This window comes from Hipposideros armiger, unplaced genomic scaffold (assembly GCF_001890085.2).
Source record: "Hipposideros armiger isolate ML-2016 unplaced genomic scaffold, ASM189008v1 scaffold_1, whole genome shotgun sequence".
In the NCBI taxonomy this organism is placed as follows: Eukaryota; Metazoa; Chordata; class Mammalia; order Chiroptera; family Hipposideridae; genus Hipposideros; species Hipposideros armiger.
This window is the reverse complement of record NW_017731351.1, coordinates 7,362,982-7,388,578: the sequence shown is the minus strand read 5'-3', so window position 1 is coordinate 7,388,578 and position 25,597 is coordinate 7,362,982. Positions and strand designations below refer to the sequence as shown.

At 44.3% G+C, this 25,597-nt stretch overlaps 1 protein-coding gene across 1 annotated transcript; it reads right to left on the bottom strand.

Moving 5' to 3' along the window:
* Positions 1–8,323: 8,323 nt before the first annotated feature.
* Positions 8,324–24,867, bottom strand: NDNF (neuron derived neurotrophic factor). Its single transcript, XM_019669121.1, has 3 exons — positions 24,679–24,867; positions 18,256–18,380; positions 8,324–16,731 (listed from the first exon to the last, which is right to left on the bottom strand). The coding sequence occupies exons 1-3, from the start codon at positions 24,864–24,866 to the stop codon at positions 15,338–15,340; spliced, it is 1,707 nt and encodes a 568-aa protein (XP_019524666.1). The 5' UTR covers position 24,867; the 3' UTR covers positions 8,324–15,337.
* Positions 24,868–25,597: the final 730 nt, after the last annotated feature.

Sequence of the window (25,597 nt, the reverse complement as noted above, 5' to 3'; positions counted from 1 at the left end):
TTCAGGAGAAGTATTTTGTTGATTTGTGGTCAAGGTCCAACTTCCCACAGGCTGAAGATTGGCTTACTAAAGTGAGGTGAATTCAAGTACCTGAAGGGACCCGTGAAAGGAAATATGTCTCCTGATGTTGCAAATGAATAGCTATTAAATTTTTGTTAGTAGGATCAGGTGGGGGAAAGACAAATCAAGTAATCCATTAGACTCTCTCTCCTGAGGTGGTAGAGAAAGACTATGACAGGTCAGGCTTCTGAAAATTATGTATATATGTAAACACATACTGATAAACCTGTTGGAGCAATTCTAGGGGTTGCAATAACAAAAAAGATTAACAAAGAAAGGATAACTACGACAGCAATGATATCGGGAAAGTGACCTGGTTGCATCATCTGAGATGGGAGCCGTCCACCTTGTTTTATCATCAGCTTGACCTGAAGGTCTTGGGCTAACAGCCTTGCTCTGAACATCTTCTGTCTCTGGAGGATTCTTCAGAATCCTTCTTTAAGGCCTCGTGATAAAATGATGTCTAAAAGTTCGGGGAACATGGTCTGTGTTTTTAAAATTAGAACACATGTATCCAAGGGTCAGTGCCCAGGAGCTTACCATGGTACCCCCGTTAACAGGATCTGATAAGGTCTTTTATCAGTCCTCACTGCCTTCAGCTCCGGAAGCAGCGTTTTCGGTTCCACCCAGGGCTTTGCCAAACAAGCGGTCCCTGTGCGCCTCACACACTTGTGAGTGACGACGATGGCTCCTCCTCGTCACCTCAGTGAGGACGAGTGGTCAGGGCTTGTTTACCAAGAGAAAACAGCCTTTGACCAGGCGCCGAACGGTGCAAAGCGCGGCTGAACGGAGCAAGATTTGTAGGCCAGGCTCTCCTTCTAGTGTTTTTACTGCAAATCGGTAAATGCTGTTTCAGAAGAAAAGAGCATTGAAGTGTTTTTAACGACCTATGTACTTGCAAGTGGGAAACACATAGAGGTATAGCTGCCCCTGACCGTGACTTGCACCGTTTAAACCTGAAGTTTATGTTTGCGTGGTGTTTTAACCACTGGGTTGAGGGGCTAAACAAGCAAAATATTGTAGAGAAAAAGCTTCTGAGTAGAAATCGAGGAGCAACGTCTGTGACTTGCTGTGCTGCCCTGGGCAGCCTGTGTCACCACCTTGAGACTATTGAACTTGAAAGTCAGCATGGTTGACGAGACTACCTGAGAGAGCTCTTCCAGGATTGATTATCTGCAGCGGTCTGCATCTCTGTGGTTTAATGGCTTTCTAAAAGTGACCCGTTGTGTAGGGGTGCGATTGTTCCCCTTCTCTTCTGAGGGGTTGGCAAGGTATGTTCCTCATTTCCCACTGGAGCCCCTCTGTTTCATAACGTTGCGATTTACGGCCCTGGTGTTAGGCACCCACGTTATCCACTCTGTGGGGAGGGTCGCAGAGTGGTTTTCATAAGTTCAGACTGGGACGGCAGGACCATTACATAAGCTTCTCAGAACAGGCCTGTGTTAAAGAAACTAATCACAGAAGCTCAAGTCGTCACATTAAGCAGACCCCAAAGAGGGGCATTTACCCTCCATTTTTTTTTTTTACACACAGTTTTTCTTCTTTTATCAAAGGGATAAATTTCTTTTTTGATACAGTCAATGAGAAGTCATTGACTTTTTACCGTTTCAAACAGCATGTGCTTTCCAAGACCCTGCCAAGCCGTGTTTTCCAGGGACTCCATTCTGGTAAACAAGTGGGCAAAAAGGTGTGAGAGGAACCCCCAGTAAAACTCATGTCAACAAAAAGACAAAATTTGAAGGCTAAGATTTTCTTATCTGAAAACAGGTTTAGTTTCAATGCAGTTTCCTCTTTTGATCCTGATGTCTGCAGTGTTGTCAGCAACCTTGAGTTTATTTATAGCTCCTTGGTATAATCTAGCTCTGTGGAAAGCCTGGTACCAAGTTACCTAAGTGCCTTGGTGACAAAGGCCAGTCCAGAGCGGAAGGAAGAGGGAAGCGGCTATCTTCACTGTGTTCTGTCTGACCTGGCAACAACACATCCAGACAGCGAGAGAAGGTAGCTTCTCCGACAGAGGAAAATTTAGAGGTGGGTACATGGACGTGTATTTTTTAGGTCTCTACGTATGTACCTGAATAGGCACTCAAACATGCCTGGTAAGTTGAATTTGGGATGAGATGGCTGAGGTCAAAAATAATAAAAACCAAAAGGATTGCAATGGCCCCAGAACAGCAATTTTCAGTTGTACCTTTGGGGCTGTAATGAAGGCTCACACCATAACCAAGGGAAGAAGGTCAACAACGCGAACGAGTTCTCACGTTCTTGAGTTTCTGACACTTAAATTCTACATCTAGAAGAAAACTCAACTGACTCCCTGAAAGTTTTGACTTAACATTTGTAAACTTTTCTTTAACAATAGTCTTTACCGAAACTTGAAGTTCAAATATTAAATACAGCTGAAGTACCACCCTTTGAAAGTTATGTTGTTCAGTAACATCTTTTTTTTTTTTAATCAGTTGAAAATGATGAAGAGGTATTTGTTTGGGTTTCTGAATTCCATTTGCTCTGTTAAAACAACACTGCAGCCAAAAGACCCTAATGAAATTTTCCTGGTGACAAACCTAAACAGTGACCCAATAGGAGTGAAAAACCAGACTAATGAGAAAATGATGTAAAAGGCCAGCTTTCTGCTCTCCCCACATGGATTTTAATTACAGAGAAACCAGCGCTGTGCCAGGGGTAACACAGGAGTGCTTGCCGTGCAAAATAGCACCTTGGATGGAATGAATTTAAAGTCAATGGGCTGGAAATATTGACTTTCCAAGCAATCAACAACAACACACGAGGGGAAACGCAGCCTCCAATGTGGCTACATGTGCTGATCCCAGACTTCTCTGCAGCGTCTTATTTAGTGAGTGTGCAGGTCCTCACGGTCCTGGATTGAATGGGAACGTAATCTTTCACATCAACCGCCCGTCACACATCCAGGAGAGCAAGGCGACGTTCAGCCCAGGACCAGCTGAACATACGTGATCAGCTGTCACATACGTTCCCACGCGTGCACGCGAATGCTCTCTTAACTCTGTGACACCGTAGGATTCAACATTATTCTTTACTGCAGTTGCCTCTTTGTACAGCTCAGTTTACGCAGAACATTTTAAGTACATGTTTTCCCTCAGTTTAAGAGGCTCACGTCTTTCCCTCTCCCTGCTCCTTTCCATATGAAGGTTATAACATTAGATAAGTTACCGAAAATGTGCTCTTATTAATCAACCCACTAACGAGAAGCCCAGATAGGCTGCTGAGTGCCTGAAATACCGTCGTGTCAACCAGGAATGTCACAGGTTTTCTCAAACAGGTTCCACGTAGTAAACTAATGCGAAATCCAAAGGAAAAGAGAAGCTGTTTTCAGCTTTTGTGACTAGACAGTAACCCTGAGCTTTAATTATTACTTTTATTTTTACATGAATAATGTGATACACTGGACCCACTGCTTGAATGATTTATCATGCATTGCAAAGTAAAAGAGGATCACTCCTGCTGAGTGGAAGAAAACAAGAGTTTTAGCTCAACAGTAAGGAGTGTGGCAGGGTGTGGCCCGTTCACTCACTCTGGGCAGTCCTTTCTTGGGGACAGACAGCTGACCATGCGTGGTGACAACGCCCAACCTCCCAGGGCTCTCTGCTCAGGAAGGCAGCCTTGGGAAGTGCAGAGGCCCTAGGCCTTGGAGTCAGGCTTGAGTTCATGGCTCAGCTGGATGATTCAGGCAGTTTGCATAACCTTCCTGAGCCTCGGTTTGCTTAAGCAAGTACGTTATCCAAGGTGACCTTGTTAGCAGGTGGAGGGGCTGGCTTTGGAATGTCTGACTTTAAGAGTGTGCTAATTTAGGTATTATTTTTCTTGGTGAAGATACATGTCTCATGTGTAGTTGATATAAACAGTTTAAACATATATGAATTTCATTAGAAGGTTCTACTTCCTGAACGCTCTGCCAAATTCTGGCTGCTGCTCAGTTGTGACAAGATGGCCCTGTGATGCCGCAGCTCTTGGCTCTGACTGAGCGCTCCGCGGCTGTGCTGTCTGCAGCTCCCATGTGCTCCCACGGCCCAGATTCTGCTCTATACCTAAGCCGATGCAAGACGCGCAAGAGAAGAACTCCTAACTTTCAACATGGTGTGCAAACGTCCGAGTCAGGGTTACCGTTTCCCGATTTGTGAAAACGGGGCTACTGTCGTCAGGTATTTTTACTTCCTTTTCTTATGTCAACGTATACCGTAATCATCGAACCTGCTTCTAAAGAATCAATGCCTTCTTCTTCCTTTCCTCCCCAGGCTAACATACTTGGGACTCAGAGAATGTCTGGGCTGCTCTGTGTCAGCTGTACATGGCTGCTGCTGGACCTAGGGGGACCCCAGGAGACATTTGCCTCAACTCAGTTGTCAGAAAAGATAGCTTACCGTTCACTAGACTGTCTGGGAAGGCAGTGACCTCATCCGCTTTTTCCCTGTATGAACCCAACACCTAGCATGGTGCCTGGTCCGTGGAAAGCACTCGGTAAGTGCTTGCCGAATGAATGGGAGGAGTAAAGAACCAGTGACTTGAGTTTCAGAAGGGTTTACACACTTATTCATTCATTCAGCAGATACCCAGTAACCTCACACGGTGGTGGACATACTCAGTGAGATGCTTGGGATGTATTTATACCCAGAACATTCTGGTGGATTCACTAGAAAACTATATTTTTCAACACTAGACATGAACTGGCAGTGTTTTTGAGATTTTCCTAAGGCCATGAGGCAACATCTGCTTCTTTTACTATACTTTATTTTTTAGAACAGCTTTAGATTTACCCAGAAATTGTGAAGACGGTATAGAGGGTTCCCATATACCTCACACCCAGCTTCTCTTCTTATCAACATCCTATATGAGTGTGGCACATTAGTTACGATAAAAGAACCAACACGTATACATGATTATTAATCAAAGCCCATACTTTACTGATGTTTCTTTAGTTTTTACCTAATGTCCTTTTTCTTTCCGAGAATCCCTATATAATATTAGCCAAGTTCTTTGGAAGATGTTAAGAAAATGATTAGAAGCAAATAATTTAAAAAATAATAAAGGAACTAAAACTATGAAGGTGTAGATCATTTAAAGACCATAACATGATACTACGAACAACTTTGGAGCAGTCCATTTGAAAATGTAAATGAAATAACAAACTTTAAACGCAAATATGAATTAAATTTTTGACTCAAGAAGAATTAGGAAAACTGTGTAGTATACAATCAGTAAAGAAATAGAATAAGTATCATAACTCTTCAAAGGATAATAAACCAGATAGTTCACACATGCGTTTATCAAATATTGACGACACCAATAACCCCTAATATACAAATTGTTTCTGAGGGTGGAGAGAAAAAGAAGGCTTCCCAATTAAGCGTGTGAGGCAAAGGTAGCCTTCATGGGGGAAGCTGGCAAAGGCCGCACGAGAAAGAAAAATTAGAAGGCATTTTCGTTCTGGATCATGAGACCATAAGACAAAGACTGGTATTTTATGGCTCTATTCTATACACGGCTTTTGTAAATAACTATATCCTCTGTGTATTTATATAAAATACATGTAATCTTTTTGTAAACACATATAAAATCAGGATTTGTACAACAAACCAGATGTTGGCATTAGTTGTATATTTTGATCTTGCCCAAAATGCAGACGCAATAACCATTTTCATTGGCTACTCTTTAAAAACACTTTTTCATTCTTAGTTTATTCCTCTACAGGCCCCTTGAGAGTAGTTGCATTTTACTTTTTTTATGGTCACTTCATGGAACCAGAATTTGGAATGGGCATGAAATGGGAACTTTACAGGTAATTTGCTCAAGCGTTTGTCAGAGAGGATGTCCCGACGTTTAGCCCCAAGACGACCCACTGAGATACTGGGCCGGGTTCCTGCTCTTTTCTGGGCCTGCCAGGTCCATCCCTCCCTGAACACGACCAAATCATCTTGCAAAGCAGAAAGCCTCCAGGTGGCTTGAAGCTGCTGTCATGTCGCCTCTGACAGAATTGTTTGAGAGCGCTGGGAGGAACGGGGAGTCTTCCCTTTAGAACTGTTCCCACCTAAACAGGAAGCGGGTTGTGGTTCAAAACAAGTGCAGAGTGAAGACCTGCTTCCAATGGACTTGGTCCCTTGCTCTTACTGGATGCAGCGGCTGGGGGAGTGCTTTATGTCAGGGATAGTGAAAAAGAAGCCAGCCTGCCTTTGACCCAGCCTTGGTGTCCCATGGACTCGGGCACAATTTCTATGTAGAATGTCAGCTTTCCTCGCCAGAAGTCAGCTCAATTTGTGTGGAGTAAAACCACAAATCACCCCAAGCCGTGCTTATTATAAATGCTCATAGAGAAAGCCACTTCAACTGGGCTTTAAAGACGTTATCATCTTTGGACTGATATTCTAATATGTGTGTCTGATTCTTAGACTCACATGTGCACTAACCCCAAAGCAAAATTCCATATTTCGGGGTGAACCCTCACAAAGATACTGAGGATGCAGAAGACAGAGCCTGGATGCATTTGACTGTGTGATGCTTGTTACGATGGTGAGGCCGACTTTAATCAGCACTGTTGCTGGAGGGGTGGGGACCACTGCATGTGGAGGAGAGAGAATGGACTCAGCTCGACACAGGAAAAAAAGCGGTGAGTTATGGACACGGAGCAAGGTGGAGGCAGGAGGCAGTGGGTGGAAAATGACAGGAGAGGGCAGTCCTTGCTAAACTGACCCCACAGGTTTCTTGCTGAAGGCAGGCCAGGGTGAGAAGAAATTGCCTGAGGGACGGGAAAGGATGCGAGTTTGGTCAGGTATGAGGAGTTATCAGCTATCCAGGATGGGGATTCTGTTTAACTGACTTACCAGGACCCTGCTAAAACTGGGCAATGGCCTACCAAAGAGGGGTGCTGATGATCCAGGCCTGCGTGGTATAGGGGGGCCGGACGAGAGTTAAGTCAAGGAGAGAAAGCTTGTAAGCGACAATGAATGTAGGAGAGACAGGTGATGGTCCGCGCTGACTCTGAGCATGGCTTCAGGTTGAACTGAGCAAGGCCATCGCTGTGTGTTTATACTGACACACACTTTGCACACCAGAGGAGAATGTCTGGGAAGAACCGATGTTTAAAAAAAAAAATGAGATCAGGGCCGGCCGAGTGGTGTGTTGGTTAAGAGCTGGCTTGGGATGCCAGAGGGCCCCGGTTCGGATCCCACATAGGAGGGCCAGTGACACTGCCCTCTACAGTTAAGATGCTGAACAACAGCTCAACCTGGAGCTGGGCTGCTGTGAGTCGCCAGCGACGGCGTAGGCTGCAGCCCCTGTGGCAGTAGGTTGCCATGTGCTACCGTGTGTAGCCAGCAGCCAGCGTGAGCGGCCAGCAGCCACAGTGAGTGGCCGTCCAGAAGCCGGCGACTGATCTGCCTCACCCGGGAAGAGTGCAATGATGGTGCCAACTTGGGCCAGTGAAGCAACGTCCTCCACAACTAGACTGAAGAACAAAACGACAGCAACTTGTCTGTTCCCCTTCCCCCAATTCCCCAGCGCTGTTCCCCTCCCCTAATTCCCCAATAAAAATCTTAAAAAAAAAAAAGAGATCAAGCTCTCATGGAATGTGGGCTAAAATATCAAGTTCAATGAAAAAAAAAAGCCCGCTGCAAAACTATATTTAGTATAATTCCATTTTTGATAAAAATGAATGATAATAATTAGTTTATGTGCAGGGAAGGAAGGAACATTGGAATGTAAGCAGAATGGTTAAAAATAGTTTTCTCTGGGGGATGGAATTAGAGTGAAGGTTCATGTTTCATGTTACGTATAATAACGACATTACTTTAGCAATTAGGCAAAAATATTTTTAAAGTGGAGGAGGGGGACCAGAGGACCAAGGTAACAAGTACTCAACGTGCCAGCAAAGCAAGTGCTTAGAGAGTCAACACAAGTCCAACAAACTGTAAAGTAAATCTGTGCCCGTTGATTCTGCGACGAGCGTTGACAAAGGGTCTTTCCCAAAGGCAGGCAATGAGAATTCTCCCTCCCAGCATTTCCTTTATCTCTAACCCTGGACTGGACACTGGGCTGCACCGCTGACTAGCTGTGTGATGTTGGGGAAGTTATTTAACCTCTCTGGTGCTTGGTTTCTCCATCAGTAAGGTGGAAAATAATAGTATCTACCTCATGAGGTTGTCGTGTGTGGCTTAACAACATAATGCACGAGGGCAATGCGGAGACAAAACCAGAAACAACCACAAACAACTCTCCACATGCTAAGACACAAGAGCACTGAATAAAGGTTTATTGGCATCAGATTCCAGACACATCATATCACATGGCAGCATCGGAACAAAGTCTATACAGTAAGCAAGTACCAAGCGTGGGTGGGTGACGCGGTCTAAGAACCACGAAAACAGAGAAATTCTACGCAGTCCGAGACTTAGCAGGACTTTGTGAATGGTTTCTCTTCTCTCTCTACCCCATATTTATCCACGTCAAGGATAACTTGGCCAGGCCAAGCTCTGAGAATATTTTAATTTCCCTCCATTTTAATCCATCTACTCCTCGTGTATCCTATTGTGGTGAGATTCTGCTTCACGAGTGAGCACTAGAGCTTGCAACCATCCACGCGGAAGCGGGGGCCAGATGTACCCACTTCGTGTTCACGCGGCAACCTTGAGCACATGTAAGTTCTTTGTTCCTTATGTCCATGCTTTTCAGTGAGACTAACACAGTATCTTCATCTCAGAGTCGTTAGGATTAAATAGCTGTATTTCACATGCCTGGCACTCACTCTGTGCTTAAAGGTGATTAGTTTCCCTGCTTTTCCGAAAGGATCTCGGAGATCATCGTCCTCTCATTTTACCAGTGCGTGCTCAAGGCACAGCAGTTGGAAACACACACTCCCAGAGCCCTGCTTTTATGCTCCTTCTACTGCTGCCCGTTGTCTTATTAGCGTGTTTAACTTCAACAGAGAAATGAAAACTCAGTGGGACCAAAAAGTATCCTTTTCCTCTTTTTAATATAGGTAAGTCACCAAGAGACTTTTAAAGGAGGAGTGAGTTTTATGAAAGGTAATAAGTCGTCTAAGAACTGTTTGAAATCCTCAGAGATACTCAAAACAGTTCTGTTCTTCCAAGATTTCCATAGCAGAACCTAAGTATTCTGTGTGCATTGGCACCAAAAACCCCAGGACTGAGAGTATTTATCTGCACATTTCAACTCAGCGCTCCCAGAATGCTTACCCTTGGACTTGGCAAAGGAACTGGTGTTCAGTATTTCGAGCAGTCAAGTTTGCTCAGCACACAGCTGTGTTTGAAGCCCAGCTCCCCGCCATTAGGCAACAGAACTTGACACAAGTATTGTAAATTGAATGTAAATGCTGTGATCTTACCCTGGTTTCATATCTTTGTCATCTTTTTCCATACCTGAAGAGCGCCCGTGGACAGCCCATGTGCAAGATGGAAAAAAAAGCAAAATTCGGCAACCTGTAATTTAGATGCTGGCCTCGTTATTTGAGGAAGAATGGCAAGCTTTCTTTAGCAGGAAGGATATTCAATACTACCATTTACAAACAGTCAGCCGCAAGGGTCTGTGATTGCTTTAAAAACATGTTTGCAAAATGACATTTTACCACAATAAAACTGGTTGAATTTTAGTTGGTTATTTAAAACAATGTATATTTACTTGTTGGTCTCTCCCATTTGTCTGCCTCTTTACTCGTCTCTACTAAAGTTCTTACTACATCCAGAAAAGGCTGTAAACATGAAATGGTGCTAAACTTCTTGGGGCTGCCTTGATACACGGACACTCAACGATGGGACATGGGACACTCAACCATGGGACATGAGCCACATCGGGGACTACACCAGTGGCTCTGAGCTAATTGCTCACATAGCAAACCATGTGTGTAGTTATAACGAAGCGGTTAAGCCACAATCTTGTTGTTTTAGCCATATAAGTTGCAGAAGCGCCCAGATTGGGTCAAACACATTGGCCTGTGAGACATTTCTGTGACTCCTGAGTGTCATGTGCTGCTTCTAAAAACTGTTCGTTGATGGGGCATCAGGCAACTCTTCCAGCCTGTGTGATCAAAATAGCCAATATATCAGTCGTATTTAGTAGGTCTGAGTTTTTTATAGACAAGGGTGAGACTGAACAAACCTCTAACCCTGCTATATATTCATGTACTTGGTTCTGTTTATTATAAACAGTTTTTCTCAGAAGCAAAACCCTGTCAAGGTTATAATTAAATATGGACGTTTTGGGGTCTTGTCAAGTACATATATCTTAAACAACTGTTTATATTATCCTGTGCTGTCCTATTTACATGAGCTAGTAGGACCATATGGAGAACTAACTTAGACAAGAAATGGGTATTTGCTTATTTCCAAATTATGGCCATTTGATTGGATATTAATCTTGGCAAATATTTACCCAGGAAGAGAGAGACCTGGAAATACTTTGAAATTGCTGCTTGGACCTCACCAGTTTCCAACAATAATACTGGATTCAAAAACAAAGCAACATACTCACACCACCTCTTCGTTGTAAGGTGGTTATTCTTTCTAGACTGTTCTGTCTGGATCTCATCACCCATAATGAGAACCTATCTGTTGTGACTTTTCTGTTTTACACCTCAGTCTCAATTCAAAAAAGGTTATTTCAAAGTCTGAAGTCTTGGGACATGTCCACATCCCGAGAGGCTGCCTGATGGGTTCCTGGGCCCAAATCTCTGGAGTCCACGTTTCTCACACGTTTCAAGAAAACCTTACACTTTCCTGAAAGTTCTCCCCTGAAGCGTCATGAGGTAACGAGTTAAATTCATTCTTATTTGTTTTTAATGGGTCTTTTACTAGGACTCAGTGTCAGCCCCGCACTACCCTTTTCCCGTCTGATACCTGTGGGACAGTTGATGCCACTCCATCTTTATCACTATCTGAAAATCAAAGTAGCAGTGGAGCTGTGCGTAAGGCCTGGTACTTCAGTCTTGGAACCAATTACTTTTCTGTGGAGGAGACCAGTAACCTTCTATTTCTTTTACACTTTGAAAGAATATTCAAAACAGCTTTGAAAGAGGCATCAGGAATACGAAAAGCTGTTCTAATTAACTTCATCTCTAACCTTTGATGACGAAGTTTGTTTCTGGAAAGTTGAGGAGGAGGAACATAAACAGATAGCAATGAGGACCATCTTACCCAGATACACGACCCACCATTCCCAGGGAACGAGGACGCCTGCCAGTGGGATTCGATCTTACTAGAGCGGATGGTGATGGAAGTCACGTTTTCCAGCGTAAGGCTGCATGTAGGGCAGAATCCAAACCTTACTGCATTTCAACTCTATTGCATCTCTTTCCTTGAATTCAGGCCCCTTAGAGAAAGAAATGAGATAAAACCGTGCTTTATCCATGCTCCGTCTCTCCTGCTCTTCTCTCTCCCACTTTCCACCTTCAAAACAACAAAAAAGGCCCACGTCCCAAAACACTGTATGTCTTTCTGGCCGAAACTCTGGGGAAAACACAATACGTGTGGCCTGATGCCGCCCAGTCCTGCGGACCACTACAAACAGGACAGCTGAGGTCTGCCAGCGGCCACTGCACTCGGTCCTGGGGAGAGACCCAAAGTCTAGTCCCCAGATGACTTCATCTCTATCACACCCTATCAAAGGGGGACAGGAAGTGGCCACACATCCTCCACGACTTTGTTCTTCCCGTCAGATGCTACATTTTGTTTTGTTTTGATTTGATGCCAGCCAGTGAACAGAGACATGGAAGTAAATTCTGGCTGAGTCGCTGTAGCTTTCTGGAGTGAAGGAAGGCTTGAAATGAAGAGCAGAGTGAGCATAAAACTGGAAGCACAGGAATCTGGGTTCTGGTTGTAACTGGGCCTCACTTTCCTCGCCTAGAATGAGGCAGTCGACAGACGAGATGATTTCTAAGAGGGGCTGGTTGGTGTTGGAAGAGATCCCGACTGGTTACATGTCCATCAGAGCCCCTGGATTGTACAAAAACTGCGCGTGTGTTTCCAGGGAAGGTGCCTGGACCTCCCAAACTATTAAGAGCCATTAAGCTGGTTTCAAACCCGAATGTTCATCTTAGTGACTTTTTGGAAGTCACTTCATTAGGCTTTTCAGGATTCCAAAACCACCTTTTTTTCAAATGTATTCTGAATGACAAAAATAAAGAATGCATATGTCCCTTCCATCTTTATCAGTATCTGAATAAAAACAACGTATGCATAAGGCCTTGTGCCCTTCAGTCTTAGAACCAATTACTTTTCTGTGGAGAACACCAAGAGCCTTCTATTTCTTTTACCTAATCCTTTAATGCATGTTTAGAAAATTAATCTAGACATTGACTATCAAGTAATTTAACCAAGAAAATCACCTGCTGTAATTTTTATAGGTTCTGAAAAGTTTTAGCTAAAAATATACAGGGCTTATCATGAAAACAATGACTAATGATTTTACAGCCTCAAGTTTGTGTGTGCATGCAAACCTAGACTAGCATACTCTGTTATCTCTAAATTAACTATGAATTGCTTTATTACAAGTTTGGAGTTGTCAGTGATAGGTTACACACACATTCTTAACAAAATCTGAAAGTGGTCTTTAAGAATAAGTTGCTTTGAAATCATAAATAAGACAAAAAGTGTATTTTCCTTTTGGAAAAGGATCCACAAGTGACTCCCCACCCCCTACTCCACCCCACCCCCTAAGAATTGGTGATTTACATCTGGTAAGGATTTTGGAGTCTGGGCAATGCCACTACTTATCTGTTTCGACTATGAAATTTTATTTCTATTTCTCTGGTCTTTAATTTCTTTTGACACCTGAAAAATAAAACATATTTAACTTGAATTAAACGTGCCCAGACTCCGCCCTCCTCAGGGACAGTCTGGGTGTCCTAACAGAGATTCCAAATGCCGTGCTCCCAGCACAGCTACCTGGGGCTTCATGGGCACGAGTGGTGCTTTCTAGCAGCAACTTCCTAGTTCTTTTAATTAGGAACACACGTTTCTTTCTTGTCCTCAGTTCACCTGGATGCTCCTAAAATCTAAACATGTTAGTAAATAAGGGAGCTTTACTTTTAATAGGTTTTTCTTCATGAGTGATAGAAGTTTTACAGTGTGTCTTTCATTTTCTTCCTGTAGTTTTTTCAAAGGCAAATTTCACTGGGGCCATGCAAGAGTTCTCGGATGTATCCAGGCTATGTGGAAACCACCCTCACAGCCAGCTGAAAAGTAAAATCTCGGTTACACTGACTTGGCCTGGTTCCCAGGGTTCCCCAGGCATTAGCAATATCTGAGATTTAGTCCATCCCTTCAGAAACTGCAATAACTCTGATTGACGTCAGTGAATTTAGCACATTACCGTGTAATAATATATTTGTGCGTAATATGAGAAAGTGGGTTCTCCTTCCAGAGGCACCACATTTATAACTTAGGCTAGAACATCTCTGGGATGTTGTCCATTTTCAAGGTTTCCTGTCAACCAACGAAGTTTCTGTGGTTGGTTACATGGCCATTGGTTACACACATGCTCTTTTAAAAAGTTATTTCAGGAGTCATTACTATTTTGTACAGATGTGCTACATTTTGATTTAGTATCTTAACGCTGACGAGTTGGAGGGTACATTCTCAGGGGGACAGTTTCTCCTAAGGCGGCCAGGGCCTTTGGAGTGGTGACTTACACAGCCCGAGCAACAGCGGTTCTGTACCCCTCGGGGACGCCACTCATGTACACCCACCATCTGAAGGGGGTACCAGCATGTGGGGGCCAGTGGAGAGGTTAACGGTTATACCAGCCCCCACTTGGAGTTCTGGACACACTTTGCAATTAATAGAATCACAGAATTCTACTAAAGACAATGTCGTAGACAGAAGGTATCCTACAATATCACTGTAGCCAAGTCTGTCACCACCTAATGTTATAAATGGGAAAGGGGGACAATGGGCAGTCACAGATTTCCCAAAAGTCATACTGCTTAGATGACTATATAAATTCCAGACTGATGCGTCTGGTCCAATGTTCTCATGGCACCTCATGTATGGAATCTGTGGGAAAATGAAATGATCTAAAACTGCCCTTTGGGCAGGGTCTTTGATACACAGTTTCTGTTAGTATTGGCCTAAACGTTATCTCACCTAAATTACTCTTTAAAAATTCATGAAAAATCAAAGTTAAAGGTATCAGACTGTAAATGTTACAAAATAGCAGCTTCTGTAGTTTTTCTTGTTACTAATTACAGTCCTATTGGTGGGTTGCTAAGTTGCTTCAGCTGGAATTCAAATAACTATTTCACTAATATTCAAGCAGATGGAAAACACTTGGAATTACCCAAATTTTGTACTTAAAATAGATGCTTACTTTTAAAATAAAGGTGAGATAGTTTAGGGTGTTAAGGACGATTTGTTGAACACTTACGGGGCTACTGTTTGACTTGTCTTATTCTTTCAAAACATGCCCATCGCAGCTCTCTCAGTTCTCACAACAGCCACTGTCAAAACACAAACAGCAGTAATAGTCTTTAATGCTACAGTAACTTGAGAGGCACGCAGCGTGCCTTTTTGACTATTAAAAAAAGGGTCAATTCTGGTGCCAAAGTCATAGGTGTAGTTTGGGGGACAGAATAGAAACTGAATAAACCAAGGTAGCTGCTTGGGAAAACGAGCAGTGCATAGTCTAATATCTTTAATTTTATGTACATGAATATAATGTATGTCAACTTTGTACATGAGATACATACAGCATTTAAACATTTTACTCGACAGATAAGAATTTACAATATAACTGTATGACTAGAGGCTGTCCACTTCATATACTTAGATTAGCTCTGTACTTTATAACGGGAAAAGAATTTAACAGTTTACAATCATAGAAACACTGACATTTAAAACAAGACTTTATAAAATAATTTATATATAATATATATATATATATTCTAGCATCTATAGAGAGGAATGATTTGCATTTTGTGGCTGTGTGCAACGAATGGCATATTTTAAATTTTTAGGTAATAAAATAATTTAGAAGCAGTTCATGCAGTGGTCAAAGCAAGGGATGGCCGTCCCTTCGAGATGTCCTCTGTCTTCAACACGAGTGGACATCAGACGCACGCTGGTACCACTGGGGCACGCTAGAACACTCTGCTCCAACAAGTACACTAGTTGGCATCCTTCCTTCCCCAAGTACAAGTACAGGTCACAACTCCTCTCAGCTGTGGGAGTAGTCAGCTCACACTCGGAGCGATCTACCGTCTGTCCTGGAGTTCCACGGAGTCCGTCTCTCCAGCAGGTGACTAACAGAACTTCCTGGTTTTCACGACTTTACTCTGGTACCTCACAGAGTGCCCCCCGTGCCCTATGACATAAACATCCAGCAGGTAAGCTTTCCCAGGCTGAAGACCTTTAATTGTTTCTGTGGTCACTGCTTTTTGCAGGTTTTGACTGTGGAAATATTTACAGAGGACCTTCTCTGATTTCCTCCTCGTGTCTGGCCCCAGGCACTGGTTTTGCTCCCTTTTCTTCTGGTCGTCACTGTAGTTGTCGTCCACTTCCTTCTTGTAGATGCAGAACTTGTTCCTCTCCTGAGTGCCCAGCCACGCCACGGTGGCTGACGAGCAGGTGCGCAGCTTGTCAAACGCCTTGATTCTCGTGTCCTCGGGGAGAGACGGGAAGGACTGCTTACTGGGCCGCGTGGTCGCCAGGATTTTCAACACGGACGCTCCTTTCTTGTTTCCTTTCAGTCGGAGGAGATACTTTGCTTTGGGTTTGCCTCTGAGCTGAAACTGCCGGATGCCTTCCACGTTCTGGGACAGAAGGAGTTTGCCATCTCGCCTCACCTGGATTTGCACGGCATCCAGACACGAGTGAACGAAGAAGGTGACCTTTTGATGGGAGGAGACCGGGGCAAAGCGCAGAAACTTGGCTCCCTTCCTTTTCACAAACACGTCGGTCACTTTCCCATCTTTCAGCTCCACCGTCTTCTGCTGGGCCTCCTCCTTGGTCCTGGCGAAGGTGCCCACGTAGGCCGTGCTCATGTTGCTCAGGCTGTTGGCCACGAAGACGTCGAAGTAGTACTGGGTGTCGGGCTTCAGGTCGGAGACCGTGAAGATGTTCTTGTTCCCGATGCAGATTTTCTGGATGTCAGCCTTGGGCCGCGGGTACACGTGGCGCCCCACTTTGAGGGGCGGCTTGGTCAGGAAGCCACGCTCTTTCCCTGCGCTCTCGGAAGGAAACCCGAAGTGGGCGAAGTCAAAGGGGCTGAAGTCCAGGCCGGGCTTGGGCGCCGACATGAACGCGTCGTCCACGCTCAGTTTGGCCTCTGCTGCACACAGACTTTTGAAGTTGTGCTCTCTGTTGACGACCACGCAGTACTGGATGGGCTGTCTGAGCAGAGAGGCCGTGGGGCTCGGCTTCCAGGCCAGCGTGACCGTGGTGCGGCCCAGCGAGGTCACGTCCACTCGGGGGTCGTAGGGCAGCTCGGGGTAGGGCTGGTCCGACTCGGGTGTGGTGGTGGCGTACACTTTGAAGTGAGTGTCTTTCTCTGTGGACAGAAGCTCCAACTGATACAAACCAGACGGAGAGCTAGACGCCACGAACGTCTCCACATCGTTGCCCTTGTAGGAGAATAAGGCCGTGCCTTCCTCGTTCGTGATCTGCTGCCTCTGCTGCTCCAGAGGCTCCGGTTCACCTACAAGACACAGAGCACAGGGGCCGGTCAGGCACGTGCTGCGCAGAGCAGGCCTTACTTACGTTCTCGACTTTCTCCATGGTGAAAACAGTGCAAGTTCCCACTAGAAAATTGGTAAGTAGAGAAGAATAACACACAAAAAAATCATCCATGCATTCACCGTCCAGAGACGGTCCCTTATTAACATTTTGGTTTATGTCCATCCAGTCTTTTGTTTGACGTGTTTTTAAGCAATCGACAGTACTCTCATTTTTCTCTGTAACTTAAGAACATTCATGTTCATACATATATGTACCTAGGCAAACCTCCGTTTTTGAATCCTGTTTTTCTCATTTAATATTATAGCATAAAAATAATACTCTTGGTTGATTTTTTACCATTATAAATAGCGGTGTTCTATACATGTGAGCCTTTTCTGATTTTGAGTTATTTCTTCAGGATAGACTCCCATTAGTGGAATTTTTAGGTCAAAGGCTGCAAAAATTTGGAGATTAATTCATACTCTCAATCTGCTTACCAAAAAAGATTCTGTCAGTTGCGTTTTGCTGGCCAGCCATTTCACTAATTTCCCTTTTGTTAGTGGGACTGGGCAACTCATTGAAATACAGACCAGAAAGCACAAGGGAGAAAGAGGACCTCCTTTTCAATGCACAGAACACAGGTCCAGGAGTAATGAAGGGAAAGTATTGAAAACAATCTAATTCCTTCCATCTTTTGTTACTGTGACTATCAGCTGTCACGCAGGTATGCATCAGTATGCAGAGAAGTTGAGAGGACCCAGAAGGCTGGGGAGCCAGAGTGGGGACCTTTTCCAGCTTATCCCTGCGGGTGGAGAGTGAGCTGTGTGGAATTTCGGATCCCCAAACCAGGAGATTAACACGAGTATCACGTGGCTACTCATTTCTCTCAGCCTGTCACTCCCCGTGTGCACTTTCACTATTTTCCTAATCACAAGGGTCCCTAGTCACTGTCAAGTAGCAGCTTGCTCGCATCCTTTGAGCTCTGAGGCTGTGCCAGCCCTGAGAGGGCAGCATGGCCCCAGGGCCCCCTGCACACTCTCCTGTCCGTGCATCTCATGAGTTGTTCTCCGTTATCAGCATGTTCTTTAAATGTGAGGATCACCAGGGGAAGGAGAGCTTTCAACAGTCCCAAAGCCCAGACCACAGCCCCGGGCTATTAAATCAGAACCTCTGAAGGTAGAATCCAGACGTCAGTAGTATTTAAAGCCCCCAGTGGTGATCTCAACATTCAGGTGGGGTGGTAAACCATCGCCAGGGAGGTGAGCCCAAAGCGCTCTCCTTTTTTCTCGCTCCTTCAGCCCCATACCTGCCTCTCCTAACCTTTGATTTTACCAAGATCAGGGTCATCTGACGCCACCCCGCATTTCCCTCATCGCCATCGTAAACTGTCCAGCGTGAGTCACCTGTGCATCCTGCGGTTCTTCCTTACTTGTGGAAGGCTGTGTGTGTCCCAAGCCTTCTGGCCCTCCCTGCGGAGGCTGGGCCGGTCTGTCGTGCTGCTTACCTGAGCTCTCCCCGCTGGCCTCCTCTGGCAGCTCCTGTAGGCTCAGCTGCCACTCCAGGGGCGCATCGCAGGGGGTCACCGTCACTGACAGGGGGGTGTTGTCTTCTTCAACCACAAAGAAGTACCTGTGGGAAAGGGGGCCATTGAGACCGGCATAATCACTGCTTGAGAAACATTTCTAAAAAGGAAAGATCACTGTGTGTCAGTGGAAAGATGTATTTCTCTATCGCTAAGCTTTTCTGTGGGAATAAATGACCTAGTGATTTTAAAGCAAATTGAAAAAATAAGAACGTTCTGCTCTGTGCTTTCCCCTCAGAGTTTTTCATGATGCCTCAGAAATAAGAATATAACTAACTCTAACAATGCTATACATTCTTACTCTGAACAACTGAGATGATTTCATTCCATTGTCGTTTTTTTTTTTTTTTTAAAGATTTTATTAGGGAATTGGGGGAGGGGAACAGACAAGTTGCTGTCCTTTTGTTCTTCAGTCTAGTTGTGGAGGAAGTCGGTTCACTGGCCCATGCTGGTATTATCATTGCGCTCTTCCCGGGTAAGGCTGATTGGTCGCCAGCCACTGGACGGCCACTCACTGCGGCTCTTGGCAGCTCACACAGGCTGCCGGCAGCTCATGATGGCTGCCAGCCACACACGGTAGCTTATGGCAGTGCAGCCTACACCACCACCGGTGACTCACGGCAGCCCAGCTCCAGGTGGAGCTGTTGTTCACCATCTTAGCTGTAGAGGGCGCAGCATCACTGGCCCTCATGTGGGATCCGAACCGGGGCCCTGCTGCTCAGAGCTGGCATCCCAAGCCAACTCCTAACCAACGAGCCACTCGGCCGGCCCTTCATTATCTTTTAAAGCCTATACTCTTACACATGAGGACACAGTGGTTTCAGTTTTAGCGAGCCCAGAGCTGCTCACTGGTTCCCTGGCAAAGAGTCAGCAGATTGTACCTCCTGGGCATCGCTCCCTCTCGTTCTCTCCGTATCCACACAACACCCTCTCCACAATGACCAGCATGGCTTTCTACTCCATCAGTCTTCTCTGTGGTTCCCTCGCCTCCCCAAGCTGTACCTCCCCCCGGATGGAAGCAGGGGCCGGTGCCCGCCGACCTTTTTCCCACCTGTGCTCACACCTGTGCGGCCTCATCCAGGCTCATCGCTTTCACCTGCTAGTTAACAATGCCCAAATCTACGTCATCAGCCTGAACTCTGACCTAATTGTTACATACACCTATCTTCTTACCATCCTTACTTAGATACTACTAAGAAAGTCAAACTTTAGGTATCTAATCCAAACTTCTGATTCTCGCCCCCAAATCAGCTTCTCCTGCAGCCTGTCTCTTCTCAGTAAGTGACACCCCAACTTTCCAGTGGCTCAGGACAAACACTTGAAGAGTCCGTTCTTGGCTTGTTCTTGTTCTTTCTCTTCCACTCCACACACAGTGAATTAGCAAACATGTTTCGGCGACCTTTACAATCCATTCAGAATCCCCCGTTTTGTCCCACTGTCTGTTACCCTCTGGTCCACGCCACCACCACTTCTGGCCTGAGCATTGCAACAGCCTCCTGACTGCTCTTCGTGTCTCCATGGTGACCTCCTTAGTTTATTTACCGGCTTCCAGGTAGAGAGATGCTTGCACACCTGTCAGAACACATCACTCTCCCAGCTCCAAGCCCTCCAAGAGTTTCTCATTCCATTCAGAGTAGGAGCCACAGAACTGGCAGTACTGTGGGTCCCCAAGCAAACCTTTAAGCTCGCCTCCTCCTCCTCTCAGCTCCTTGCTGTCCTTGGAATGCACACGGCACGCTCTGGCCTCGGGGCTTCCACCCTTACTGTTCCCCCAGCCCAGAGGTTCATCCTCCAGCCGCTGACCTTGAAGCTCAGCCTCTTCATCAGCTCTCTGCTCCGACCCCTGATGTAAAGACCACTTCCCACCCACGAACCTCTTTTTCACACGTCGTCATGTTTCTTCAAAGCACTTATCACTGCCTGGCGGACCACATATTTCTTTGCTTACTTTTTTTTTTTTTCCATCTCCCCAACTAGAATGAAAGCTGTAAGAGGGCAGAGCATTTGGTTCACTGATGAAGGATTAGAGATGAAAATCGTTCTTAATAGAGATGTGTTGGCGAATTGATGAATAGGTTTAGATTTTAGCTTTTGGGGAAAAGTCCTTAACTGTTCACAGGGTCTAAAACTTCCCTGGTGGTGGGGCCCCGCTGTCGTGTCACTGTCCCTTTTGCTTTCTGAGCTTGAACCACAGAGGCCTTTTTCTAGTTTCTCAGGCTCCATCCCATCTTACAGCCACTGTGACGCCGTTTTCTCTGCCAGAAACACCCCATTTGCCCTTACTGATATTTCAATGTTGCTGCTTCAGGGGTGCCCTTCAGACTCCTCATTCTGGGTCAGGTTCTCGTATATACCCTCAAAGTGGGCACGTATTGCAATCTGTCACTATATATTTATATTATGATTTGATGAATGTCATTTCCCCACAAGGGCCCACTTAAGAGTTCATTTTCCATGTCATAGAACTCCCAGCGTTTAGCACAGATTTCTGCATGTAGTAGGTATTTGGCATTTTTTAATGAGCGAACTGTTAAGTGAATGATTAGAACCCAAGAATCCTAACACCAACTTTATTGTTCTAGCCTGAGGATAACTTACACCTGGAGTCTGCCTCTCTGTGAAGATAGATATTCGAATGGAAATATATGTACATTCCCGCCGCTTACTATTCAAAGGTGAATTAGGAGGTGGAGCATGGAGACTGGGCCGTGGAAAGCAAAATATGAAAGCAAAAATAACTTGTTCACAAAATAGTAAAGTCAGACAATCATCCAGACAAAATAACTGGATGACTGAATTGTTTACTGTGTGGAAACTTTATGTAACATAAGCTTCCTTAAAGATAGGTGTCATATGGCTTAAGGTTTCAATTCAGTCTACTTTCTGGAGAGTAGAATTTTGTTCCTTTGGCCAGGCTACATGGGAGATATTAACCACATGAACACAACCGAATCTCTCTATATTACAAAGAAATAGCCACGACAAAATAGTTTATTTGGTATCATGTAAGTTACAAAGTATGTAAAACTTTTGGTTTTGGTTCTTATGTGAGGAGAGAGTTAACCAGCCCGCAGACATCATTGTGCAGGTCTATCTGCTACTTTCTACTCTCACTTCAAACAAGAAAGTAGCTCATTTCCCAAAGTTACTGTGTCTCAGTAACTGAAATACAGGCCATAGGCGACTAGTAACAAATAAAATGAGGCTTGCATTCCACAAGTAATCATTACACATACAAAACAGCAGGGAGTCCCCTCTAAGTCAACATTTTCATATGGAAGCAGATAAGATTAGGGATAAAAGATACTCTAAATTAACTTGAACAATCTAACAAACGTTTACTGTCTACCATGCACGAAGCGCTTGTGGAAGACAGTGGTGTCAGGGGTGACAGGACATGATCTGTGGGCCCCTTGTGTTCGCTGGCCAGGGAGGGAGACAGAAATGTGATGCATACGCTGCAAATCATAATGCCACCGCCAAGGGATAAACACTCCACAAAACACTTAGACTTTGGAATTTATGGATAAACATAAGAATAACTAATGAATTTGTTGTCTTTTGCTATTCGCTGCTGCTGAACTTTTTCTGGAATTTTTTATCTTTGGTAGTAATCTCAACAGTGGCCAAATGTGCCTCCTGTTGCCTGTTTCACCCCTAGAAATGATGTTTCTATCTTGGCTACAACTCTTAACTAGTAGAACTTAAAATGTCATTCAAATGTAGATATCAAAGCCCCCAGTCATTTATTTGTGGAAGAAAAGACAGAAAGAAAGAATGAACAAATGAAAGAAAGAACGAAGGGAGGATGGATGGGGCTTGTGCTGAGTGTTTTGAAATGCCTTGTAATGAAAACATGTTGTTTTAAAGAAAAAAATGTAATTTAATTTTGAAGACAACTCTTAGAATCAAAACTTATTGGGCCGGCCGAGTGGCGCATTGGTCAAGAGTTGGCCTGGGACGCCAGCTCTGAGCAGCAGGGCTGCCGGGAGCCGTCTGCGCCTCCGTGTCTGACATGGCCAAACACACTGCAATTGTGACAAATTCTGAAGCTCTGACTGAGAAACAGATACTGCTTTATATCTTAAAGAATTTAAATTCCCCTTTGGATGCCCCCCAGTAGGACGAAGATCTTACACCCCTTCTAATATATCACAATAATTATATTTTATACACTAAAGGTAATTTTAGTCACACTACTAGTCTCTTAGTAAAGGTCAAAGTACACACCCTGTAAATCTGAAGATCCTGCTTAGACAATAGTTTTTAGAATAAATGTTGGGTGGTCATGGTAACCATCCTTTAGGCGATTATGTAGAGGCTCAGGCCTTGGTAGCAGTCATTGTAGGTGGAGGGATTTGGGCGTAGTTGGGATAAATTAGTCTTTAGCATAGAAAAGGTCTAGCTGTACCCTGGAGCATAAGAATTATGAGGAATTAAAACCCTGATACTAATGGAACAATGGTTAAACTGCCCGGTATAAAAAGGGGCATGCTGTAAAATAAAGTGAGACACTTCTTGAAAAAAAGCGCTCCTGTGTCTCCGCGCGTTTTTTCCCTTTTTCTTCCCCGACTCCACCTCCACCTGAGGGAACCCCTGGACCTGCGGGAGCTGGTCTCCCGCACAAAGCCCTGGTTCCGGTCCCACATGGGGGCCTATGACACTGCCCTCTACAGCTAAGATGGTGAACAACAGCTCTACCTGGAGCTGGGCTGCCCTGAGTCGCTGGTGACGGCGTAGGCTGCAGCCCCTGCTGCAGTGTGCTGCCATAAGTTACCATGTGTGGCTGGCAGCCAGTGTGAGCGGCTGGCAGCCGGTATGAGCTGCCAAGAGCCGCAGTGAGCGGCCGTCCAGAGGCCAGTGACTGATCTACCTCACCTGGGAAGAGCACAATGATAATACCAACATGAGCCAGTGAAGCGACGTCCTCCACAACTAGACTGAAGACAAAACGACAGCAACTTGTCTGTTCCCCTTCCCCAGATTCCCCAGCACTGTTCCCCTCCCCCAATTCCCCAATAAAATCTTAAAAAAAAAACTTATTTAATTTTGAGAGACTGGAAGATCAAGGCTAAACTACTTATTTGACTCAGTGCTATGAGTGCATAATGTGGAATGCTGTATTTAAAGTATCCTGCAAAGCAATATACATGTGCATTTGGGAAATTACAATAATTTTTAAAGACAAATTTCAAGAGACAAAATAATACAAAAAGCAAGACATGTCTGGTAAAAACTCAGCTGATTTAAGGCTGATTCGAATTACTGGGATTGCCTCCAATACCCTTTTCTGTTTTCCTATACTGATCCTCAGTAAACGGTTGGATATCAAGGTCTTTCAAGGTCATCATTCTTGCATTTTGTGCCTTCATTCCTAGTCTTCATTGAATAATTCATAATTATTTCATATATTACTGAGTTAGTTCCTAATCTATTGTATGCATTCAAACACATAATTTCATTCAGGCAGTGCTGAAATAATGATCAAACCACAGGTCATATCAGTCAAGATAGGAAAACCCATCCCCTCCAAACATCCACTGACCAGATGGTGACACACTGGGCCACGAAGTGGGAGGGAACACCATCTTCCATTATTACTGTCTATCAAAACTGGAGTGGCGAGAGGAAGATGACCTAATGATGTGATGCACCTCAATCTTTGGAAAATGGATTATCGATGACGTGACATAGTTTTATCCTCCGGAATGTCAATGTGTCCCAGGTTAGAAGAAGAAATTGTTTTTGAAATATGGTAGAGAGGAGTTTGGGCACTGCAAAGTTAGTAACTTTAAATATAATTATATGATGCATACATCATAAACATATTTATTTATACATGTAATTTTTTAAGTCAGAATATTTAAAAGCATCACGGGAGCCCAATTTGTAGATGTTGACGTGAAGTAAATGAGTAGTGTCGGCTTTTATCATTGGTTTGACTCTCTCAGAATCTCATCATGTGGGTCAAACAAGTATTATGCTTAGAAGACTTAATGCAAACCCTTAAAGAATCAATATGTATTTAGTTAATATCATTTTAATCCTAGAGAGTCCTTAGAAATTTCCTGCTATCCTGAAGAAAAGAAAATAATCATTCCAAAATATAAGCAATGCAAGGATCGCCCTCTCCATCCCAAAGGAGGTCGCCATCAGCAAGAACCGCAGGACCTGTATTTAAGGATTAGACATTGTGCTGCCATGTTTTTCCTACTTAGAGAAAATAGGTAGTGCTACTCCGAGGTTGATTTCAAATTATCTAAACGCAGTGTAAAAGGCGACTTCCTTTTTCCGGAGGCATCCTTTACGAGCTCATTGATAAAGAAAGTACCGTAGGGAGAGTACCTTTTAGGTGTGTCTCTAAAGAGATAACTGCTAATTTCAGCCCCATCTGGAATTACAGACGAATCATGAAAAAATGCCTTGTCCCGGATCTGCATCTGAAAGAGTTCCTCATCTCGCGTGGGAAACTTCTGGGTCCATGAGCCGAGTGGAAACAGCAACCACAGCAGACACCACTGAAGAGGCACCATCCTGGGTGACAAACAATTGCTTATGTCAGTTCTGCAGGCACACACATGAGTAAGTTGCCGATTTTCACAGGGTTAACACCATTTTATTATTGACAGGACCTGTATTATGTATTTTGGATACATGCACATGATCTTAAAAACAACACCTTTTTTTCCCCCAAAGTATTTCATGGAGCTGATAACGAATTCACTAGAATGTCAGATATTAAAAAGATTTTGGTGTTAAAGGACTCCTGGTGCATTAACCTCCCTGGGTGTTGAGAGGAAATCCCTCTTGTAATGGCGGAAGCCAACGTGGCCATTGTAGAGACCTGTACACAAACGTCCCAGAGCTTGAACCATAACAGAAGTCACAGAGACCCACTGAGGGCCAGAAAATGACCACTGCACAATTGTTTTAATTCTTCCCTGAAATTTGACTAAGCATTATACATGAATTGTAATATTTTTATTCCCCAAACCAGATTTCCATATATCAGAGATTTTTAGAGATTATAAAGTTTAACATTTTTCACAGGTTAGCAATTTGGGTTAAGCAACGTCACAAGGTGGGTTATTTGTCGATGTCTAATTATTACAGTGTACCAGACTCCTCAACACAACTTTATACAGATGCCTCTGCTGCACTAGAAAGGGGCTTCAAGTCCCACTCTCAGACCAAGTGAGACCGCTGGACACTAGTCGTGTCGTTAGGTCACTTTTTGGCATTCGTCACTGCCTTTCATCAAAGG

What these genes read in the sequence shown, in the direction of transcription:
- NDNF (XM_019669121.1), bottom strand. Translation starts at nt 24,866, where the DNA reads ATGGTGCCTCTTCAGTGGTGTCTGCTGTGGTTGCTGTTTCCACTCGGC. An exon ending in TTTAGAGACACACCTAAAAG is followed by an intron (nt 18,381 to 24,678) that starts GTACTCTCCCTA and finishes CCTTTCCCACAG; the next exon opens with GTACTTCTTTGTGGTTGAAG. An exon ending in GGCCAGCGGGGAGAGCTCAG is followed by an intron (nt 16,732 to 18,255) that starts GTAAGCAGCACG and finishes TGTGTCTTGTAG; the next exon opens with GTGAACCGGAGCCTCTGGAG.